Genomic DNA, 17,875 nt, shown 5'->3' with positions numbered 1-17,875 from the left:
GATTCATAATAAGGAAAAGTCAAAACTCACATTTATGGAATGAAGAGACAGATAATATGAGAGAAAATTGGTAAAAGTGAGTCTAATAATTCCTAGGATGCTAATTGTTCAATAAATACTTGCTAGTAAATGCAAGAAAAGAAAACAAAGTGCTCTAAATATGACTTTTCAAAGAATAAATCCCTCTGAAGGAGAATGAAATCCTAAATGTCCAGAAGTGGGTCAACACTGTGAACTCAGCCTACAAGTTTATCCTAAGTCCCGCTGAAATCTCAGAAAACTTGACACTTAACAGGCTAATTCCTTTACAGGGACAAAGAAGTACCATCAAAGTATAAGAAACATTGGAAGGATCCAAGAAAGCTTGAGAGCAATAGAGAAATGAAGGAGAAGACAGTAGAATCTCCAGGCACCCTTAAAATACGGACGCCCAATCCCAGTTGCACCTCGCACTGTACACTCAGGGTTTGCTGAGTTCTGTACATGCCACTCAAAGTCCATTCTTAATGCCATTAACTGGCTTTCCATCTCGAAAATTGGTTATTTCTAGAGTGGTAGTTAACCTGCCCATACAAATCACAATTTCTTTGCTTGAGAGACAACACCCCCACACCCTACTTCCAAACTATAAATCTGGCTGCACCACAATTCACCTTTCATATAGCCTTTTACAAGGGTGAAAGAGTATACCAATGCTAATTTTTAGTAGCTTACTGCTTATGGTATTGAAGTCTGCATAAATAACTGAAGTCAAAAGTGAAACTTGAAAAAAAAAATTGTAATTTCTAAAATTTAAAGACGTAACTGGCTCAAAAACTTTAAAAACCAAAAAATTCCAAGATATTAATCAAACATTCTGGTTAGTGACCATCTAGGGTAGTACAGAAGAAGGTTCTCCTCATCTAAAATTTAGTCATTCTTGCTTACACTATAATAATAGCATAGTGTAACACTGTTGTCTTTATTAAAAAATTATAAAAATGGAACCATACTTCCTATCATAGGCAAAAATAAATTCCATGTAAAGAATCAAGGATAAAGAAATGGATTAAACAATGAACAAAAAGAATGAACCAGAAATCCGATTCCACTAAAATTAAAAACCTTTACTCAACAAAAACATAATGGAACAAGAGTGTTCATCATTTGTCATAATGAACAAAGACCGAGACTCAACTGCATTTGGAAGGCTTTATTTCTTAAGTATTTGAAATATGCATGGAAAATTATTACAATAGATACTGGGAGGCGCACACATAGGTGCTTGTTATGATAGTCACTGAATTTTTTCCCTTTGTTATAATTCTTAAGTTTTAAAAAGTTAAAAGCCTCTTTTAAATATGAATCAAAAATAAGCACGGAAGTAAAAAATTTCAAAGTAGCAATTATCTTAAATCCTACCAAATTTTCCCAACATTCATTACAAAAAGTTTCCAAATATTGCAATAACTATAAATGCTTATTCATTACGCCTACATCAAGTTTTAGTTTATAAAATCTGGCTATCTCTAACATGTCAAATTGTTAACAAGGAAAAGTTAAATATTTCACCTAAAGCAAAAAACAGTCACTCAATTTGCATTATATTTCCCCAGATCAAATGATAATGTCAAACTATCATGCAACTTTCAGAAATGGAGATGTACTCCACCCAGTGGCCTCTGGTATTATAAGATTTATGGAGTCCTAGTATAGGAATGGAGAAGGTGCTTTCTCTAGTTGCTGCATTATTTATACTCTGTCATAGCCAGTCTTTTTTTTTTTTTAGATTATTTATTTATTTATTCACGAGAGGCACGGGGGACGGGGTGGGGAGAGTGGGTAGAGACACAGGAAGAGGGAAAAGCAGGTTCCATGCAGGGAGCCCGATGCGAGACTCGATCCCAGGACTTGAGGATCACGCCCTGGGCCAAAAGCAGGTGTCAATGCTGAGCCACCCAGGTGTCCCTGTCACAGCCAGTCTTATAATAACATACCCATAAGATCTGGAAACCACACAGACAACCGTAAGATCTGGAAACCACATAGACAACCACACAGGATTAAATCTATCCCAAGCAAGAGAATATGGATTCTGAAAGCCAGCGAATATTCAGATCCATCAGTACCTATCTATCCACAACACATGCACATTTGCAAACAACATGTGTACCCTGTGTATATGTCTATATGTGCGTCCCTGTATGTGTATGTATTATGTATTATATACCTTCCCACATCAGCCAGCATTTCTCACAAGTTGAAATTAAAGTTGTATATCTTATATACACCAAAAGGCCAAAGTGTGTAACATTAACTTGGGATCTTACTAAACAGTTTTAAGAAGTAGTAACAAAATAATGGTGGCAGGATAAAACAACTGTAGAAGATGTAAAAATGAGAGGAAATCACCAGAAGATGTACGGGAAAAGGGCAAGAGCTGAACCTAAGCAGCATCTTCTCTAAGTGTATGCCCTGGATACTACTCTATCTGTCATCTTGGATAGTCACAATGCAGATGTACATTTTAAAGTTTCTGGTCAATCCTAAAATAAAGAGGACCACTGGAATATTTAGCCCATGAAACTCTTTTGCTCCAGTAATACTTGTTTGTATGTGATTAATGTTCCTTTTTTAAAGTGCAGAACTAAACAGCTCATTGTTCTCTTTATTCCTCTGAAAAGATTCATTAAAAATGAGTATAAGACCCCAAAACAGAAGTTTTTCCCAAAGAAAGCTTAGCTGAAATTTCATCATTTTGTAACACTTCCATAAAACATTTAATGCCTTCTTTCTGATACCTCTGACAGAAGAGCAAATAGTGTTTCCAAATGAGAAAACAAAAATTTAAGTCTTATAAATACTTCACAGTTATTACAAAAGTAAACTCGGTCCAATAATCAGTAATCTCAGCAACAACTAGGTTTTATTAACAAACTTCTAAGAATTTAAACGTGGTAAAATAAAAGGGGATTCCCTTGCAACTTCCCTTGATTAAAATACGTAATAATTACAGCATGATACTTAGAGTAAATTTTCAATTATTTACACAAAGTACATAATGCTTAAATAAAAATCCAAAGATCAGTTCTATTTGCCTTTGGAATATATTGAGCTTTGTTACTAGGTTTACCTTTCTAATTATGTTTTCCTTCACTGAACATTAAAAGTAGTTTATGTGGTACACATGTGAAAATGAGAAAAGTATGGCCCAAGCCTTTGCTGAAAAACAGGGTTACCGGATGGGTTCAAAAATTTTTTTAAAGGAGTATACTGAGAAATGATTGAATAAGATCTTAGCCTAATTCGGGGGGTGACAAAATCACTTAATTTCACCTAAAATAATTTGAAACTCAGAAAAAGATAACCAAACTTAATCTTTTCAAGACTATGCTGGAGTCAGATCTAAGCCCAAGACAATCTATAATAAGTCATAAATATATTCACTCAAGCATAAAATAAAGGACCACTTGGGGGGAAAAAAACTATTCTACACAATGTGGAACTTCTTAAAAACACACACAAAAAAACACAACTTTTTAAGTAACTGATCTAAATATTAGAGCAGAAAACTTACTGCTTTTAAGGTAATAAGGCACCAAAGAAGCTATTATCAAGTTTTCAGAAACAAAACAAAAATATTATATCAACACTGTAAATAAAGAAAAAGTCAGAAAGGAAACAATTCCAAAGGCTAGAAAAACACACATACACACACAAAAAAACCTACAAAAATGAGAGACAAAGAATCAACAGTAAAGATGAAAGTGATTATGACATAAATGTGAGAATGATAAAAATCTTAATTTTCTGAATTAAGAAAAAAATTTTTAAAAATTTTTAAAAAAAGAAAAAAATAAGCTAAAAAGGATCTTAACACACTTTCTTTATTCTTACTAAAAAATTATAAATTTTAGAAAAGTAAAGGTTAATTTTTTTCATTGAATATTGATGAGAAGGGCAAATAATCAAAGGACTTTCTTCCCTCAAACTGCTCACAAGGAAAAATTCTAACAGTGAAAGGTCACCAAAATTCTAAACACATCAAAACCATTTCTGAACTTGAAATTTAAGATAGGTTAAACTTAGAGAAAAAAAAAAGTCTTAAAACATTTAAGGAGCATACCACTAAGTCTTGATCTTGAAGCAAGTTACAAATTGCCTCATATAACATGGGTCTTAAGTCAGACTTGAATTTCACAGAAATCCACTGACCAATGAGCCAAATCACTCTGCGTCGCAAAGGCTTATACCTGGATAGGGAAAAATCATGAAATTTAAATGGTAAATATTTTACTAAGATTATTTCACTTAGTATACTTTTTTCATTTAAATTTTAAATATGGTAAAGAAGCAATCAATTTCTTTTATAAAAGTGTAAAAGCTACTTGTAAACATACCACAGTATAAATACTAACAAAGTTCTGATCTATAAAAACTGAAAATCCGTAGACAGATATATTGTAAATATAATTATTTTATATTTAAAAACTGTAACATCAATATGTACATAAAAATCAAGTCCATTTCTGTTTCCTCAAATGACCAAAAATATTTAATCTGAAAAGGCTTAAGTAGCTAATGTCCCAAACCCTAAAGCTAGAGATGCTTCAAAAAAGTAATAATAAAAGGAAGTCCTGTATTCAATTTTCCAATTCCAATTCTGTTAATCTTACAGATTATTTTCCAGAACACTGTGAGAGATTTCAACATTTACATAAAATATTCACATAAACCTCCGCTGATTTTAGGTAAATTAATTTTTTTAAAAGTGCCCTATTACAGAATGTGACTCGTATTATCAAAAATAATGATTTACATTTTAAAAGCTGTAAAACATCTACAGTAACATATTTACATAGTTCTTTCTTTCTTATGACCACCTTTGCTAAAGGCAATGAAGTTTCTTTAGGCAAGGAGAAAAACCACAAAGCTATAACAACTATGTATAAGAATTCCACCCACAAAGTCTCTTCTTGATACTATACAAAATTTAGTAGTGAGATAGTAACTGTTTCTGGGTATGAATGGAATAAGCTAATAAACATACCCCACTTTTTTAGAGAATCAGATATCTTGATAAGATAATCAAGCACACAGATATACTTATCAAAGATGCAAAAAATGTGTTTAAGTACTTCTGCCCTCAAAAGGTTTATCCCACCTAAAAGAATTAAAGAACATAAAGTTATCTAATAGGATTTCAGAAAAGGAACAGAGAAGAGTGCGTAGAAAGAAATGGGATTTGAACAACCTTTAAGATAAACAGTGTTTGGGGCTGAAAACTGAAAAAAATGCCATTTGAAAGAATAGTGACTATTTAAACAAAGTCACAGAGGTAGAAGTAAACACTTGTGTGCAGAGTAGTGGAGGACCCAAAGAACCATCTTGATTCTGAATCAAGATCTCTGAGATCGCTACATTCAACATTGTATTCCAGATAAAGAGAATGAAGCTCAGAAAGGTCAAATTTTAAGTTCACTTAGACCACAGTCACTTCTGAGCAGAGTTAAAATTAGGGGACAGTTTGTTCCTCAAAAACGTGCTCCCTGCACCAGCAGCATCATTATCCTGGAAGCATTATGGGATCATACAATATGACCCAGATCTGAATACATAACCTAAATCAGTAGGTGTAAGATACAAGATCACCAAGAGATTACTATGCACATTAAACTTTGAGAAATGCTGGACTAGATCAGCTCTGTTCAGAAGAAACATAATGCAAGCCAAATATGCAATTTTAAATGTTAGTACCCACATTAAAATAAGGTAAAAGCAGGTGAAATTGTAATATTTTTATTTACCTTAATATATGCAACATATTATCATACACTTTACACTCTTCAGTCTTTCGGTTTAAATTTGAGTTAATTAAAATTAAAGTCATTTCCTCAGTTGCATTAGGTACAATTCAAGCACTCAATAGCTATATATAGCAGCTACTGTACTGGACAACAGAGATCAAGAATAAATAGCCTCCGAGGTTTAAGGATAATCAAACCACACATGTGTGTTCCTACCAAAGGCACATGTGTCTTCCTAATGGAGGTTTTCTCTACATCAGAGGCTCACTAGCTTCCTTTGGGCAGAGTTACAGGCCATCTTATCCACCACAGACTTTATAGGACACAACTGAAAATATATGCTGACTGAATAGATAAAAAGCTACTTAATGGTCAAAAATATTTTTTTTAGTTTCTTTTTATTTCAAGTTTTTCTTTAGAGTCTACTTAGTTAACATATAGTATAATATTGATTTTAAGTGGGTCAAAATAAACTTCTTAAAGAAGATCTGATTTATTTATTCATGAGAGACACAGAGAGAGAGAGGCAGAGATACAGGCAGAGGGAGAAGCAAAAGGGGAGCCCGATGCGGGACTCAATACCAGGACCCTGAGATCACGACCCTAACCCAAAGGCAGATGCTCAACCACGGAGCCACCCAGGCGTCCCCAAAATAAATTACTTTTAAAGTACCTCCAACTCTATAATTCTATGGCTCTCAAGATTTATGAAATGAGCCATATATAGATGCTTTCCATTTATTCATTAATGTAGTCCAAAAAATGCTAGTCCAGTAATGACTACATGCTAGGCATTCTGATTGGCACCACAATTACAGAAACAAATCAACAGAAACACACAATTCAAAACAAGAACAAAGTCTCTTGGAATTTTTAAGTCTCTAATTCTAAACCAAGAAAAAAAATTATAAAAACTATGAAAGACCTTCTCCCTTCCATTTTAGCCATTCAGTACCTAAAATTAGTCATGTACTTAAATATATCTGAAACATAATAATTGGGAAAAGTGCCACTAAACATCAGAGAGTTCTGTACTATTGAATAGGGCAAACCAATCCAAGTCTAAAGTGTGCCCAAAGGCCTTCTGTCATGTTGTCTCTCCATCCTTATCTACCCTCTCCCACTTTCAGTATGCCACGTGTTATTCCAAAGCAATTAGTTGGTCATCATTCATGACACCATTTACGTCAGACTACTAGTGTAAGAAGCAGTATACATTTTTTCCTAGAATTTAGAAAAAAAATTTTCTAGAATTCAGGGGAAAAAAAATTTCTAGAATTCAGAGAACTCCATCTTTCCTTACCTTCATATAAAATTTCCTCCTGCAAATTATCTTATCTACATCAAATACTTTATACATATTACAATTTACTATTGAAGTAAAAAAAACATTATTTTTCAACTCAAGTCTTATTCTACACTTGATTATTATCAAAGTCATACCATAACTTTGTAAAAATTTTAAGAAATTTTAATGCCTTTTCTTCATCACAAAATTAATAACGTAAAGTAAGTGTATTATTAACACAAAGTTTTATACTTGCCTATTGTGAATGACTTGTAATTCTGGAAGAAGTTGGTTTTTAAACCATTGATCAAAATCAACACTGTCAAACAGCTCATAAGCCGCTAATCCAACAGCATTATACACTACAAAGAAGATTTGGGAAAAAAAAATTTTTAATTTCAAATGCTGGGCCAAATGTTAGGTGTCTTACTTAAGAACTAATCTTAAAAACAAAACAAAACAAAAAAACCAATTCTGAGGGACTACTTTAAAACACGAAATATGCAAATAAAAAAGGGAAATTTACAATGTTAATCAGAGAAATTATTTAGACAGACATTTTAGAGTCATTATTTGAGTTACTTTATATTGTTTTTCCTAAATACTCCTTAGTGCTTTCAAACAGAAAACTATAATCATTTACAAGTCAAAATTATAAAATCAACATCAAAATTATAAAATCAAATAAATTATTAATAAAGTCAAATTATGAAAAGTATAAAATAACACCTGCTTCTAAATTGACACAATATTTTATGATCTGGTCCCTATCTACCTCTCCAGTCTCATCTCTTACCACAGCCCATGAACTCTATGTTCCAATTAAATCAAAATATTCCCAGTTCAAAACTTAACTGTGCTTGCTCTACTTCCCTTCAAATTTTTGTAAATACTCCTCCCTCTGCCTGGAACCCTCTTCTCACACTGACCCTCCCCTTGTTAAGTCCCATTTTTTTTCTTTTTTAATTTTTTTTTTTTTTTTTTTTTATGATAGTCACACACAGAGAGAGAAAGAGGCAGAGACACAGGAAGAGGGAGAAGCAGGCTCTATGCACCGGGAGCCCGACGTGGGATTCGATCCTGGGTCTCCAGGATCGCGCCCTGGGCCAAAGGCAGGCGCCAAACCGCTGCGACACCCAGGGATCCCTGTTAAGTCCCATTGATCCTGGTGTTCTCATATTATACTTCTTTCAGAGCCTTCCCTAGGCACGCCAAAACCACCTGTGGTTTTCCAATGGACTACCTGCCACCTATTTTACCATTAATCAGCTTGTACTATGCTATAATCCATGGTCTGCTTACTTGGTTATCTCCCCCACCAGACAGTTCCTATATTTTAGGTACTCCTGTATTCCAATCTCTCCACATAACACCTGCCACAAAACAGACATAGCAAACAAAAACAGACATAGCGAACATTTATTACTGAAGAAATAATATTTCTAAATGTTTAGTATAACATACCAGCATCTTTGATTAATAGTGCATTCATATCTTCCACATTAGTGGGTCCTGAAAACATAAGTTTCAGCAAAGGTAAATAAAACTAGTTTTTAAAAGACATCTTATTTCAACTTGATTTACTAGTTTCTCATTTCTGTTTAGTGTATTAAATTACATGACATTAAATATATAAATGGATATAAAGGGAAAGCCTAGCTTTTGTTATCATCACCATCAGAAAACACAAGTACAAGACATAAGGCCATACTACAATTTTAAAAATCATTGTAACATGTTTGAAAATTTTCATGTCAAGCAACATCTAGAAAAATATATGCCACAAAGTGCTAACCAGCATATAATACCTTATTATACCCTGATTATAAAAGAGAACTCTTAAGAGAAAGAATCAAAAGATGAATCCCACAAAAGAAAAACAAACCAACAAAAAAGAACAAGCATAGGCCATTCACACAGGAAGCTCTAAAGATAAAAAATAAACCAGGTCATGACAGTACATTAAAGGATGGCAACAAAAGAAAAAGTCCAGACAGAAAGTGAGAGCCATCATGTTAGGTGGAAACTTCTGAATAAAAACTTGGCTGTCTCACACCACTGTCCAGAAAGAAGAGTATCATGGTTAAGTCATGAAAAACACAGTTTCCATAGTAAGTCTATTTCTTTCGAATAGAAAGATTATTCTAGCAAGCTCATCAAAACACTTTTCTATTGTTAAATATGAATTCTGAAGCTCACTAGTCCAATAAACTGGAATAAGTACAGCTCTAATTAGCCAACTGCTCCACAACAGGAAAAAAAAACTGAATTCTGAAACCACTAAAAACCTTACCACCACACAACTTCTCAGAGAGTAATCTAAATAGCTTATCCATTTTCCTACAGTGGTTTAAAAAAAATAATAAATGGACAGGAGAAAATGGAAATGATGCTCTAAACTGAAAAGAAAAAGTATCTGAAGTAGTACAAATATTATCCACTTTAAGAATCAGTAATCCTGCATTAAAAAATTAGTAAATAACTACACCCTAGAAATAAACACATATGAAAATACAACACTCAAATTATCTTCACAAATGAACACAGCAGAACCTGCCATTTTTTCCCCTTGGTTCCTAACTTAAGCAAGAACACTCTATTAGGTTTTTCAGAGAACAGAAACCTGAAAAGTGACCTGCCCTCTCACTACCACAAACAAGATGAGTCATTTCCTTCCCTACAGAAGCTTCTCTTACTGTTACTTTCTTGTATTATCACCTACTCAATCCCTGATCCCTTAACAATGTTATTCCTGACCCAACATTTCAAATAATCTATTGTCTCAGAAGATTCCACTGCCTTCTGCTTCTTCCATCACTGGCCACTTCTAATAATAACTCTCCAGGATTCACTCCCATATTGTTCCTCACACTTCTGCAACAGTTTCTTGCCTGGCTTTTCTGAAGGATCTTCGCCTTTCCATATGCCTGAAGGTGAAAATCTTGGGTTCTGTCCTTGAATGCTTTTCCTCTCCCAAGGCTCCTTATATACACTTCAATATCACCAACCACTACTAATCACAGTCTTCCTGTCAGTAAGACTAAAGTTCAAGATCATGTCTGATCACTTTCCCTTGCCGAGCACTATCAGTTGCTAAGTCAATCAACTAACAGTTTCTGAGTATACCAGGCACTGAGAATGTGTGAACAAAACAGATTGATCCCTGCTTCCCTTCCTGGAATTTACAAAATAGCAGGAAAGTCAGAAACAATCAACTGCAGTTAATAATAACTACTTGTGCACAAACTGTAATCAACGATCACGTGCCAAAAATCTTTTGTCCTCATTCTTTCTTAAATCCATTACCTTCTTTCCATTTCCACTGCCACCATTCTAAGCCCAACATTTGTCATTTTGACCTTTTCTTCTACTACTTTCCACAGCATGCTCCAGGTAGACTACTTCCCCATGCAATATACTTAACTGTCTACTATTTTTGCCCATGCCGCTAATATGTTTACACAAGCAAAATCCAACTATCATGTTCAAAGCCTACCTCTGTCAGTTTCAACTCTTGTTCTTTACCCTAAAAGCCATCCCTTTAGAAAAGAACACATTCAGGTCTTTCTCAGATTTCCATCTATTATATGGTCTAGGAAATAATGCATTGCATGTAGGCACTCAAATTATTTTAAGTGAACACCAATTAATAAAGTATCATAAAATATACTTCACCTTGAAGTGTCTGCATCATTTCTAGAAGTACAGGAGTAAGAGTCTGATTATATTCATGGAATATATCTATAAATAGTACTTCAGTGCAAGGCTGGAGAGGAAAAAAAAAACAAATTTCTAATGAAAACAATGGTATATTGTACTGATCAATTCTACAATGAAACAAAGAATACTCATTCTTAAAATCCTTAAACTCCAAAAACATTTCCAATTCTTAATGTTTTTACATAAAGTAGATTACAACTGTTGTAAATATATTAGGAAAGAAAGTCAAACTACAATTTGATTCTTAACACCTGTTATTTTACTATTTCAATCATTCGGCATTATGTATTCACAAAGTAAAACTCCAGAGAGAAGATAACTTACATTTTTAATTAAGAATTCTTTTAAAAAAGCAATCTGAAATCACATTCATTTGCAGAATTAGTACTATAAATGACTGTCCAGAAACAAAGATGTTAAAAATTATATATTTTCTTAGCAATGACACAATAAGTAACAACTGCAACTCAGGACACAAACAGTAACAGACATCAATGTTAACTATATGAAAAGAATGTTCATTTTGGTTCTGAAAAGTACTGAATCACCATGTTTCATAATACAAAGGGCTTACGAATTTTGAAGGTACTATGCTTTATGTTTTAAAAGAAATTTTATATACATGCTGAAATATGTACAGATAAAAGGATAAATCACCTCAAATACTTGCTTCAAAATAATCCAAGTTGGGGTTGGGATGTACTTATATGAAATAAGACTAGCCTTGAGTTGGTAACTGATTAAGTGGGTTTTAGATACACAACATCTCATGATAATTATTTTACTTTTTTAGTATGTTTGAAATTTTCCATAAAAGAATGTTTTTAAAAATTTAAAGTTAGCTTTTAAAAAAAATTTCAAGCACTAATCATTTCTCTAATAATCTCTCTGGTTTTCTATGCAAACTTACATAACTAAAAACATTAACATATATTTTAGAAACATAATAACAAATTGTGTAAATTATGTAAACACAACTTTTCAAACAAAAAGGATAGTTCAAAGGGACGCCTAGGTGGCTCAACGGTTGAGCATCTGCATTCGGCTCAGGGCGTGATCCTGGGATCCGGGATCGGGTCCCACATCAGGATCCTTGCAGGGAGCCTGCTTCTCCCTCAGCCTGTGTCTCTGCCTCTCTCTCTGTGTCTCTCATGATTAAATAAATAAAATCTTAAAAAAAAAAAAAAAGATAGTTCAAAGACTACATTTGATTAATTTTCCTCAAATGTTGGCCATATAAAAGAAGATATGCTTAGAAAGCATTCTAAAATTAAATGCAATGGGGCTGGTTTCTGAAAATCACACTAGGTGGTATAAGAAATAATGTATCAAAAAACACTTCAGAATTACTGAACTACTTAGGAAGGAAAAAAAAATCATTCCAGCCAAAAAAAAGTAGTTTTTATTCTCTTTTTTCTTTTTTAAGATTTATTTATTTATTTATGATAGACACAGAGAGGGGGGGTGGGCGCAGAGACACAGGCAGAGGGAGAAGCAGGCTCCATGCCGGGGGCCCGATGTGGGACTCGATCCCGGGACTCCAGGATCGCGCCCCGGGCCAAAGGCAGGCGCCAAACCGCTGAGCCACCCAGGGATCCCCTAGTTTTCATTTTCAAAAACATTTCCTATTTTTGCATTAACAGTCATTTTCCTATCAGATTCCTAAATTAAAATTTACTATTTGTCTGGTTTAATGCTTACAATCTTCAACAAAATATCATTCTCTACTAAGAGTTACAAAAGCATTACACATTTCCCTACCAATTTTTCTTTTAATCAATACATACCCTCAAACTGTATTTCCAAGAATCTCCTCCTGTTTCTTCCACTGCTGCAATTAAAAATACAACACATGTTGTTCATGTTATAAAAATGCTTCCAAAATTCAGTTTGGAATACAAAGATTTTAAATAATACAAATCTATTTCTATGAATGTTTTTAAACATAACACCAAAAGCAAATCCTTGGAAACACAAGGTCTTACACAGATTTCTTTACTATATACTACAGACCATATCTGTCTACATGAGTCTCCCATCAAGTACTTGATTAAGCTTTCTCATTCTCATTTTCATTAAAAATTCTCTATGGAGGAATGCTCAAAGTGTTTGTCACTTCCAGAATATCTGATATCATCTGACTGCACATAGTAAGCACTGAAATATAACTATAATCCTGAGATGATTTCATTCCAATATAACAATGGTTTATAAGATTAAATAATTAGTCACATTTTCCAAAATTTTCCATATTTAAAGTAAGATTTTAAAAAATGTAGAATACTTTAGGGACCTTTATAAACCTAGGAATTCGTATTTCATATTATACTACTCTATATACTGCATAAAGAAAGTAATATAAAACATAAAACTTTAGCTAAGAGAAAAAGCAAAAACAAAAAAAAGATACAGTGTAATGTTATATTTTCTAAATGAACTAAAATTATTTTTAAATAATAAAAAGTGGGAAAAGTCTTCCAAAATGTTTCAAGCATTCTTAAAATATAAGGAAATATATGAAGAGAACTATGCAAAACCACCCAGTCAAAAGCTAAAACCTGGTCTATGATTCACCAGGGTGAAAGTACTTCACACACAGGTACTTTATTAGACAAATGATATCTTGATTTTTTGTAGCAAGGACCCTAATACTTTTATTCTATTACTAAAATTCAAACAAAAAAGATCTCCTGTAAAAATATTTTAATCATCAAAAAATTTATTTTAAATTAAAATTTAAAGATGATCTGCTCGGGGCAGCCCGGGTGGCTCTGCAGTTTAGCGCTGCCTTCAGCCCAGGGCATGATCCTGGAGACCCAGGATCGAGTCCCATGTCGGGCTCCCTGCATGGAGCCTGCTTCTCCCTCTACCTGTGTCTCTGCCTCTCTCTCTGTGTCTCTCATGAATAAATAAATAGTCTTTTAAAAATAATAATAAATAAAGATGACCTATTCAGAAAACCGAAATTTTCATTTCTTTTTGAAGTAAAAATTTCTACAAATAAAAAACAAGATGATATTAATCACAAAGTACAAACTGACCTGATAATAGAGACAGTTTATTTTTATTTTTGTTTTAAACTATATGGTATGTCCATAGGAACATCTAAAATCTTAAAAAGCCTCTTTCTTGAGAAAACTTTACATATTTGAAAAAAATCATTCATTTTCAGCTTCTCAATTTGTTCTATCAGATAACAAAGAGGACACATTAATTTTTAAAAGCCAAGACTCTCAGATCAACAGTGTTATATTAAAATATAATGCTGTTATGCATATCGTTCAAAAAAACTGATATTTAGGGAAGGGGGAAAAAAACTACACAAAAATTGAAAAATGGATTCTTACTGGGCACCTGGGTGGGTCAGCGGCTCAGTGTCTGCCTTCGGCTCAGGTTGTGATTCCCCCGGTCCTGGGATCGAGTCCCGCATCAGGCTCCCTACAGGGAGCCTGCTTCTCCCTCTGCCTGTGTCTCTGCCTCTCTCTCTGTGTCTCCCATGAATAAATAAAATCTTAAAAAAAAAAAAAGAAAGAAAGAAAGAAAGAAAAATGGATTCTTACTGAAGCCTTCTGGGTCTTCTTCCCACATTGTCAGTTCTTCTTCAGTTAATAGAAAATAATGAGAGACTAATCTTCTACATATCTCTGTCAAAGTGGGATATGTGAAGAATGCCATTTTAATCTTATGAGCTTCTAGAGTTTCAGGGCTGCTATCTAGAAAAATAAATTTTTCAAGTTAATCACACGAACATTCTACCACATTTGGATTAACTTAAATGAATTTAAAAATACACTCTTGGGGGGAAAGATAAAGTGATTTATATAAATTTTCACTTTTAAGGGCAAGTTTCAAAGACACTTCTTTATTCACACCACACACACACACACACACACCAGTCTTGCGGCTGTCCCCCCACTACAGTCTACACATTCCTATGCTCTATTATCACACCGTATTGGAATGACTTAGATACAAATGTATTTCTCTCTTCTACAAGAATTCTTCATTCATCTTGGTATACATGCATACAAATGAATTCCAAGGTGTAGAAGTAACCTCACTAAATTAGAGAAAAATGTTAATTGTACAAATAAATTCAGCTTATAACATGAACTGCAGTGGTTGTCGAAGTACTTAGTTCTTTAAGTCCCCAGGCTTCCATTGATCTTCCATTATGCTACAAAAGATATTTTACTAAATGCATTTATATGGCTTTTAAAGCTGGCACTCACATACTAAAACTTCTAATCCTTATCTCTATTTCATGTCTAAGCAACATTGTATTTATCACACTTAAATAAATGAATTTCAAATACAGAAATATAGCAATTACTTCACATTTGAAATAATAAAAGGAAAAAAAAGAAAAAAAAAGAAATAATGGGGAAAAAATGCCAGTAAGGCATTACCTTCAAAATTTTTCGATGGTTTATAAGCATAATTTTTAACAATCATCTTAATAAGATTCATGCACTGAACAATGAATCGCTCGAATGTAACACCTTCACCAACTTCTGTAAATACATAGCTTACAGAAAATTCCAGTGATCTCTGAATTAGAGGAGTAAATGAAAAGGGATGCTGATCCAAGAAGTCCAAAAGCTATAAAGAAGAAAATTAAAATGCATTTTCACCAATCCATACAGGAATGTAATCATCCACAAGTACATTTTATAACTTTGCTAATATACATCTGGCAAGATCTGAACCTTAGTGGGGAGTCCACATATATGTAGTTCTACATGTAATACACATGTAACTGCTTTCTTGGGATACATCATATAATGTGGATTATGTCAGATTCTAACTACTGACAAGAAATTCTATTATTTCTGGTATGGGGTCCAAAATAGACCCACTTCATACTTAATTCATTACCAATGGATAAATATGAAACAAAAAGTCTAAAGTATACAAAAAACAGGACTTCAAATAAATAAAAGCAAAAAGTGAAAAAATTGTCCTGCCTTTCCGGCATGAACTACATTTCAAGTATCAAACAATTGATGGAAGAGAAAGAATTCTGGCTAATAATACAAACAAAATAACAGAATGCCATCATGCTGTAATCCCTTATCAACACATCAAGAGCTTCTAAAATAGTCAACAGGGAAAGGCTGCTAAGGACCTTTAAAATAGCTCTTAGGATCCCTGGGTGGCTCAGCGGTTTAACACCTGCCTTTGGCCAGGGCGTGATCCTGGAGTCCCAAGATGGAATCCCACATCAGGCTCCCAGCATGGAGCGTGGAGCCTGCTTTTCTCTCTGCCTGTGTCTCTGCCTCTCTCTCTCTCTCTCTCTCTCTGTCTTTCATGAATAAATAAATAAAATCTTTAAAAAAATAAAATAAAATAAAATAAAATGGATAGCACTCCCTCAGCATTGTGGACAAGCAGACAATATATCTCCTGATGTGATGCAATATGAAAAACACAGTAAGTACTCTTGCCATCCTTGCCCTCCTCTGCAAAAGAGTATGATCAAGTCTCTATATCTAACTATAAATTTATAAGAAATATGGGAAGAAGAAGGGAATAGAGACAAAGGAACATGGTAAGTAACACATCAGAATGCAAACAGCCAAATGCAAAACAGAAAAAAAAAAAAAAAAAACCCTAGGAGGAAAATCAATTATCTCAACAAATAAATAGCAATGGAAAAAAAAAATGCAGAGAGAACGGACACTACTGAATCCTGATTAAAACAAACCAACTATAAAAATCTAAGAAAAGCTAAAAATTGGCTAAAGAGTTAAATGAGAATAAAAGTCATTCCTACTTTTTAAATGTTTTAGATTTTTTTTAAAACCCCTTAACACTTAAGACATATATTCAAATATTTACAGATAATACTAATAAGATAGCTGAGATTTGCTTTTAAAAAAACCAGCAAGGAGGGGAGGGAGAAGAACCATACAGATAAAACAGAGCTAACCTTCAACATATGTTGGCAAATACTGAAGCTAATTGATGACCTCTAGGGGACTCAAAGTTACTCAATTCTATTCGGAGGTATGTTGAAATATTCCAATTTTTAAAGCCTTCATACAGTCAGATATTATAAATATGAATTTCATAAATGAAATTATTTATGAACACTGCACAGCTCCAGTGACTAACCACATCATGTCATTTTACTTTGTGGGGTTTTTTTTGTTTTTAACTTAAAAAATTTAAGTCCATTTTCTGCTGGATCTTGGAAGATTGGGTGGCTTTTGCTGTGGAGGTTATTTAAACTATAAATGTGAGAAATGAGGAGAAATGAAACTAAAGATAACTGCTACTTAACCACAGAAATAAGAACAGCTCATTTCTACTCCTTTTCTCCCCTCCTGGGGAACAGACAACCTTTATCTTATTAATGAAGCTTCAGGAAAAAAGGAAAAATAGGCTACTGATTTAGATACTGCTACCTGCCTTCAAATAACCTGTTTTAGTGCAATGCAGTCCTCAAACCAAGTCTTCCCAACAATAAGTATTTCTCCTAACCATCTCCAGGCCAAAATTTCATCAGAATCAGTTTCTATAAAACTTAAGTTTTATCAGAAATGTATGCACATTGCCTAGCGCATGGCACTCATATAATTCTATTCAGAAGATGTTTGATACTGATGATGATAATCTGTCATTTGGAATACAGGGACTTCCTGATATTATACTGTCTGTATTGTATGATCTATCTCCTGCTTAGCTGCACTGGCACCTTCTTTATGTCTGCTTTTATCCACTAGGCTTGAGAATAAGAAGCTTCAGAGGAATCAACTTCTCTGATATTTATTAGAATTTTTTTTTTACATCAAAGTGACTCAGCTATATGGCATATAAATTTAATTATTATATGCATGCTAAATACTTCAAAATACTGTTTTGTTTTAGCTTGCTATAAAGTCAGAAAATTGCTTCACGCAAACAAATATATGCTTACATCATTTTCCTTATTAAATCTGAGTATGCGTATTTTATTTAAGAAACATATTTAAGATAAAAAGAAAACTTACCACTTTAGTAAAAAGTATGATGGTCTTTTCTAGTCTATCTCTACATACATTATCTGTACCTATATTTCTACCTGTTAAAAATATGA

The 17,875-nt window shown here is 33.4% G+C and overlaps 1 protein-coding gene across 3 annotated transcripts in view; it reads right to left on the bottom strand.

The window, feature by feature from the left end:
- The window catches only part of IPO11 (importin 11), a 200,996-nt gene that overhangs the window by 124,478 nt on the left and 58,643 nt on the right, over positions 1-17,875 (bottom strand). For all 3 annotated transcript variants that reach the window (XR_005355599.1, XM_038530704.1, XM_038530703.1), the window contains exons 9-16: positions 17,790-17,860; positions 15,204-15,396; positions 14,355-14,507; positions 12,582-12,625; positions 10,750-10,840; positions 8,539-8,586; positions 7,331-7,436; positions 4,106-4,232 (exon numbers count right to left, since the gene is read on the bottom strand). Coding sequence is in view for 2 of the 3 variants with exons in the window: in XM_038530704.1 (XP_038386632.1) it covers positions 4,106-4,232; positions 7,331-7,436; positions 8,539-8,586; positions 10,750-10,840; positions 12,582-12,625; positions 14,355-14,507; positions 15,204-15,396; positions 17,790-17,860 (833 nt within the window). In the remaining variant the exon portion in view is untranslated. The remainder of the gene's footprint in view (positions 1-4,105; positions 4,233-7,330; positions 7,437-8,538; positions 8,587-10,749; positions 10,841-12,581; positions 12,626-14,354; positions 14,508-15,203; positions 15,397-17,789; positions 17,861-17,875) is intronic.

Source organism: Canis lupus, chromosome 2 (assembly GCF_011100685.1).
Source record: "Canis lupus familiaris isolate Mischka breed German Shepherd chromosome 2, alternate assembly UU_Cfam_GSD_1.0, whole genome shotgun sequence".
NCBI classification, from domain to species: Eukaryota; Metazoa; Chordata; class Mammalia; order Carnivora; family Canidae; genus Canis; species Canis lupus.
This window is presented reverse-complemented; position numbering and strand designations above follow the sequence as displayed.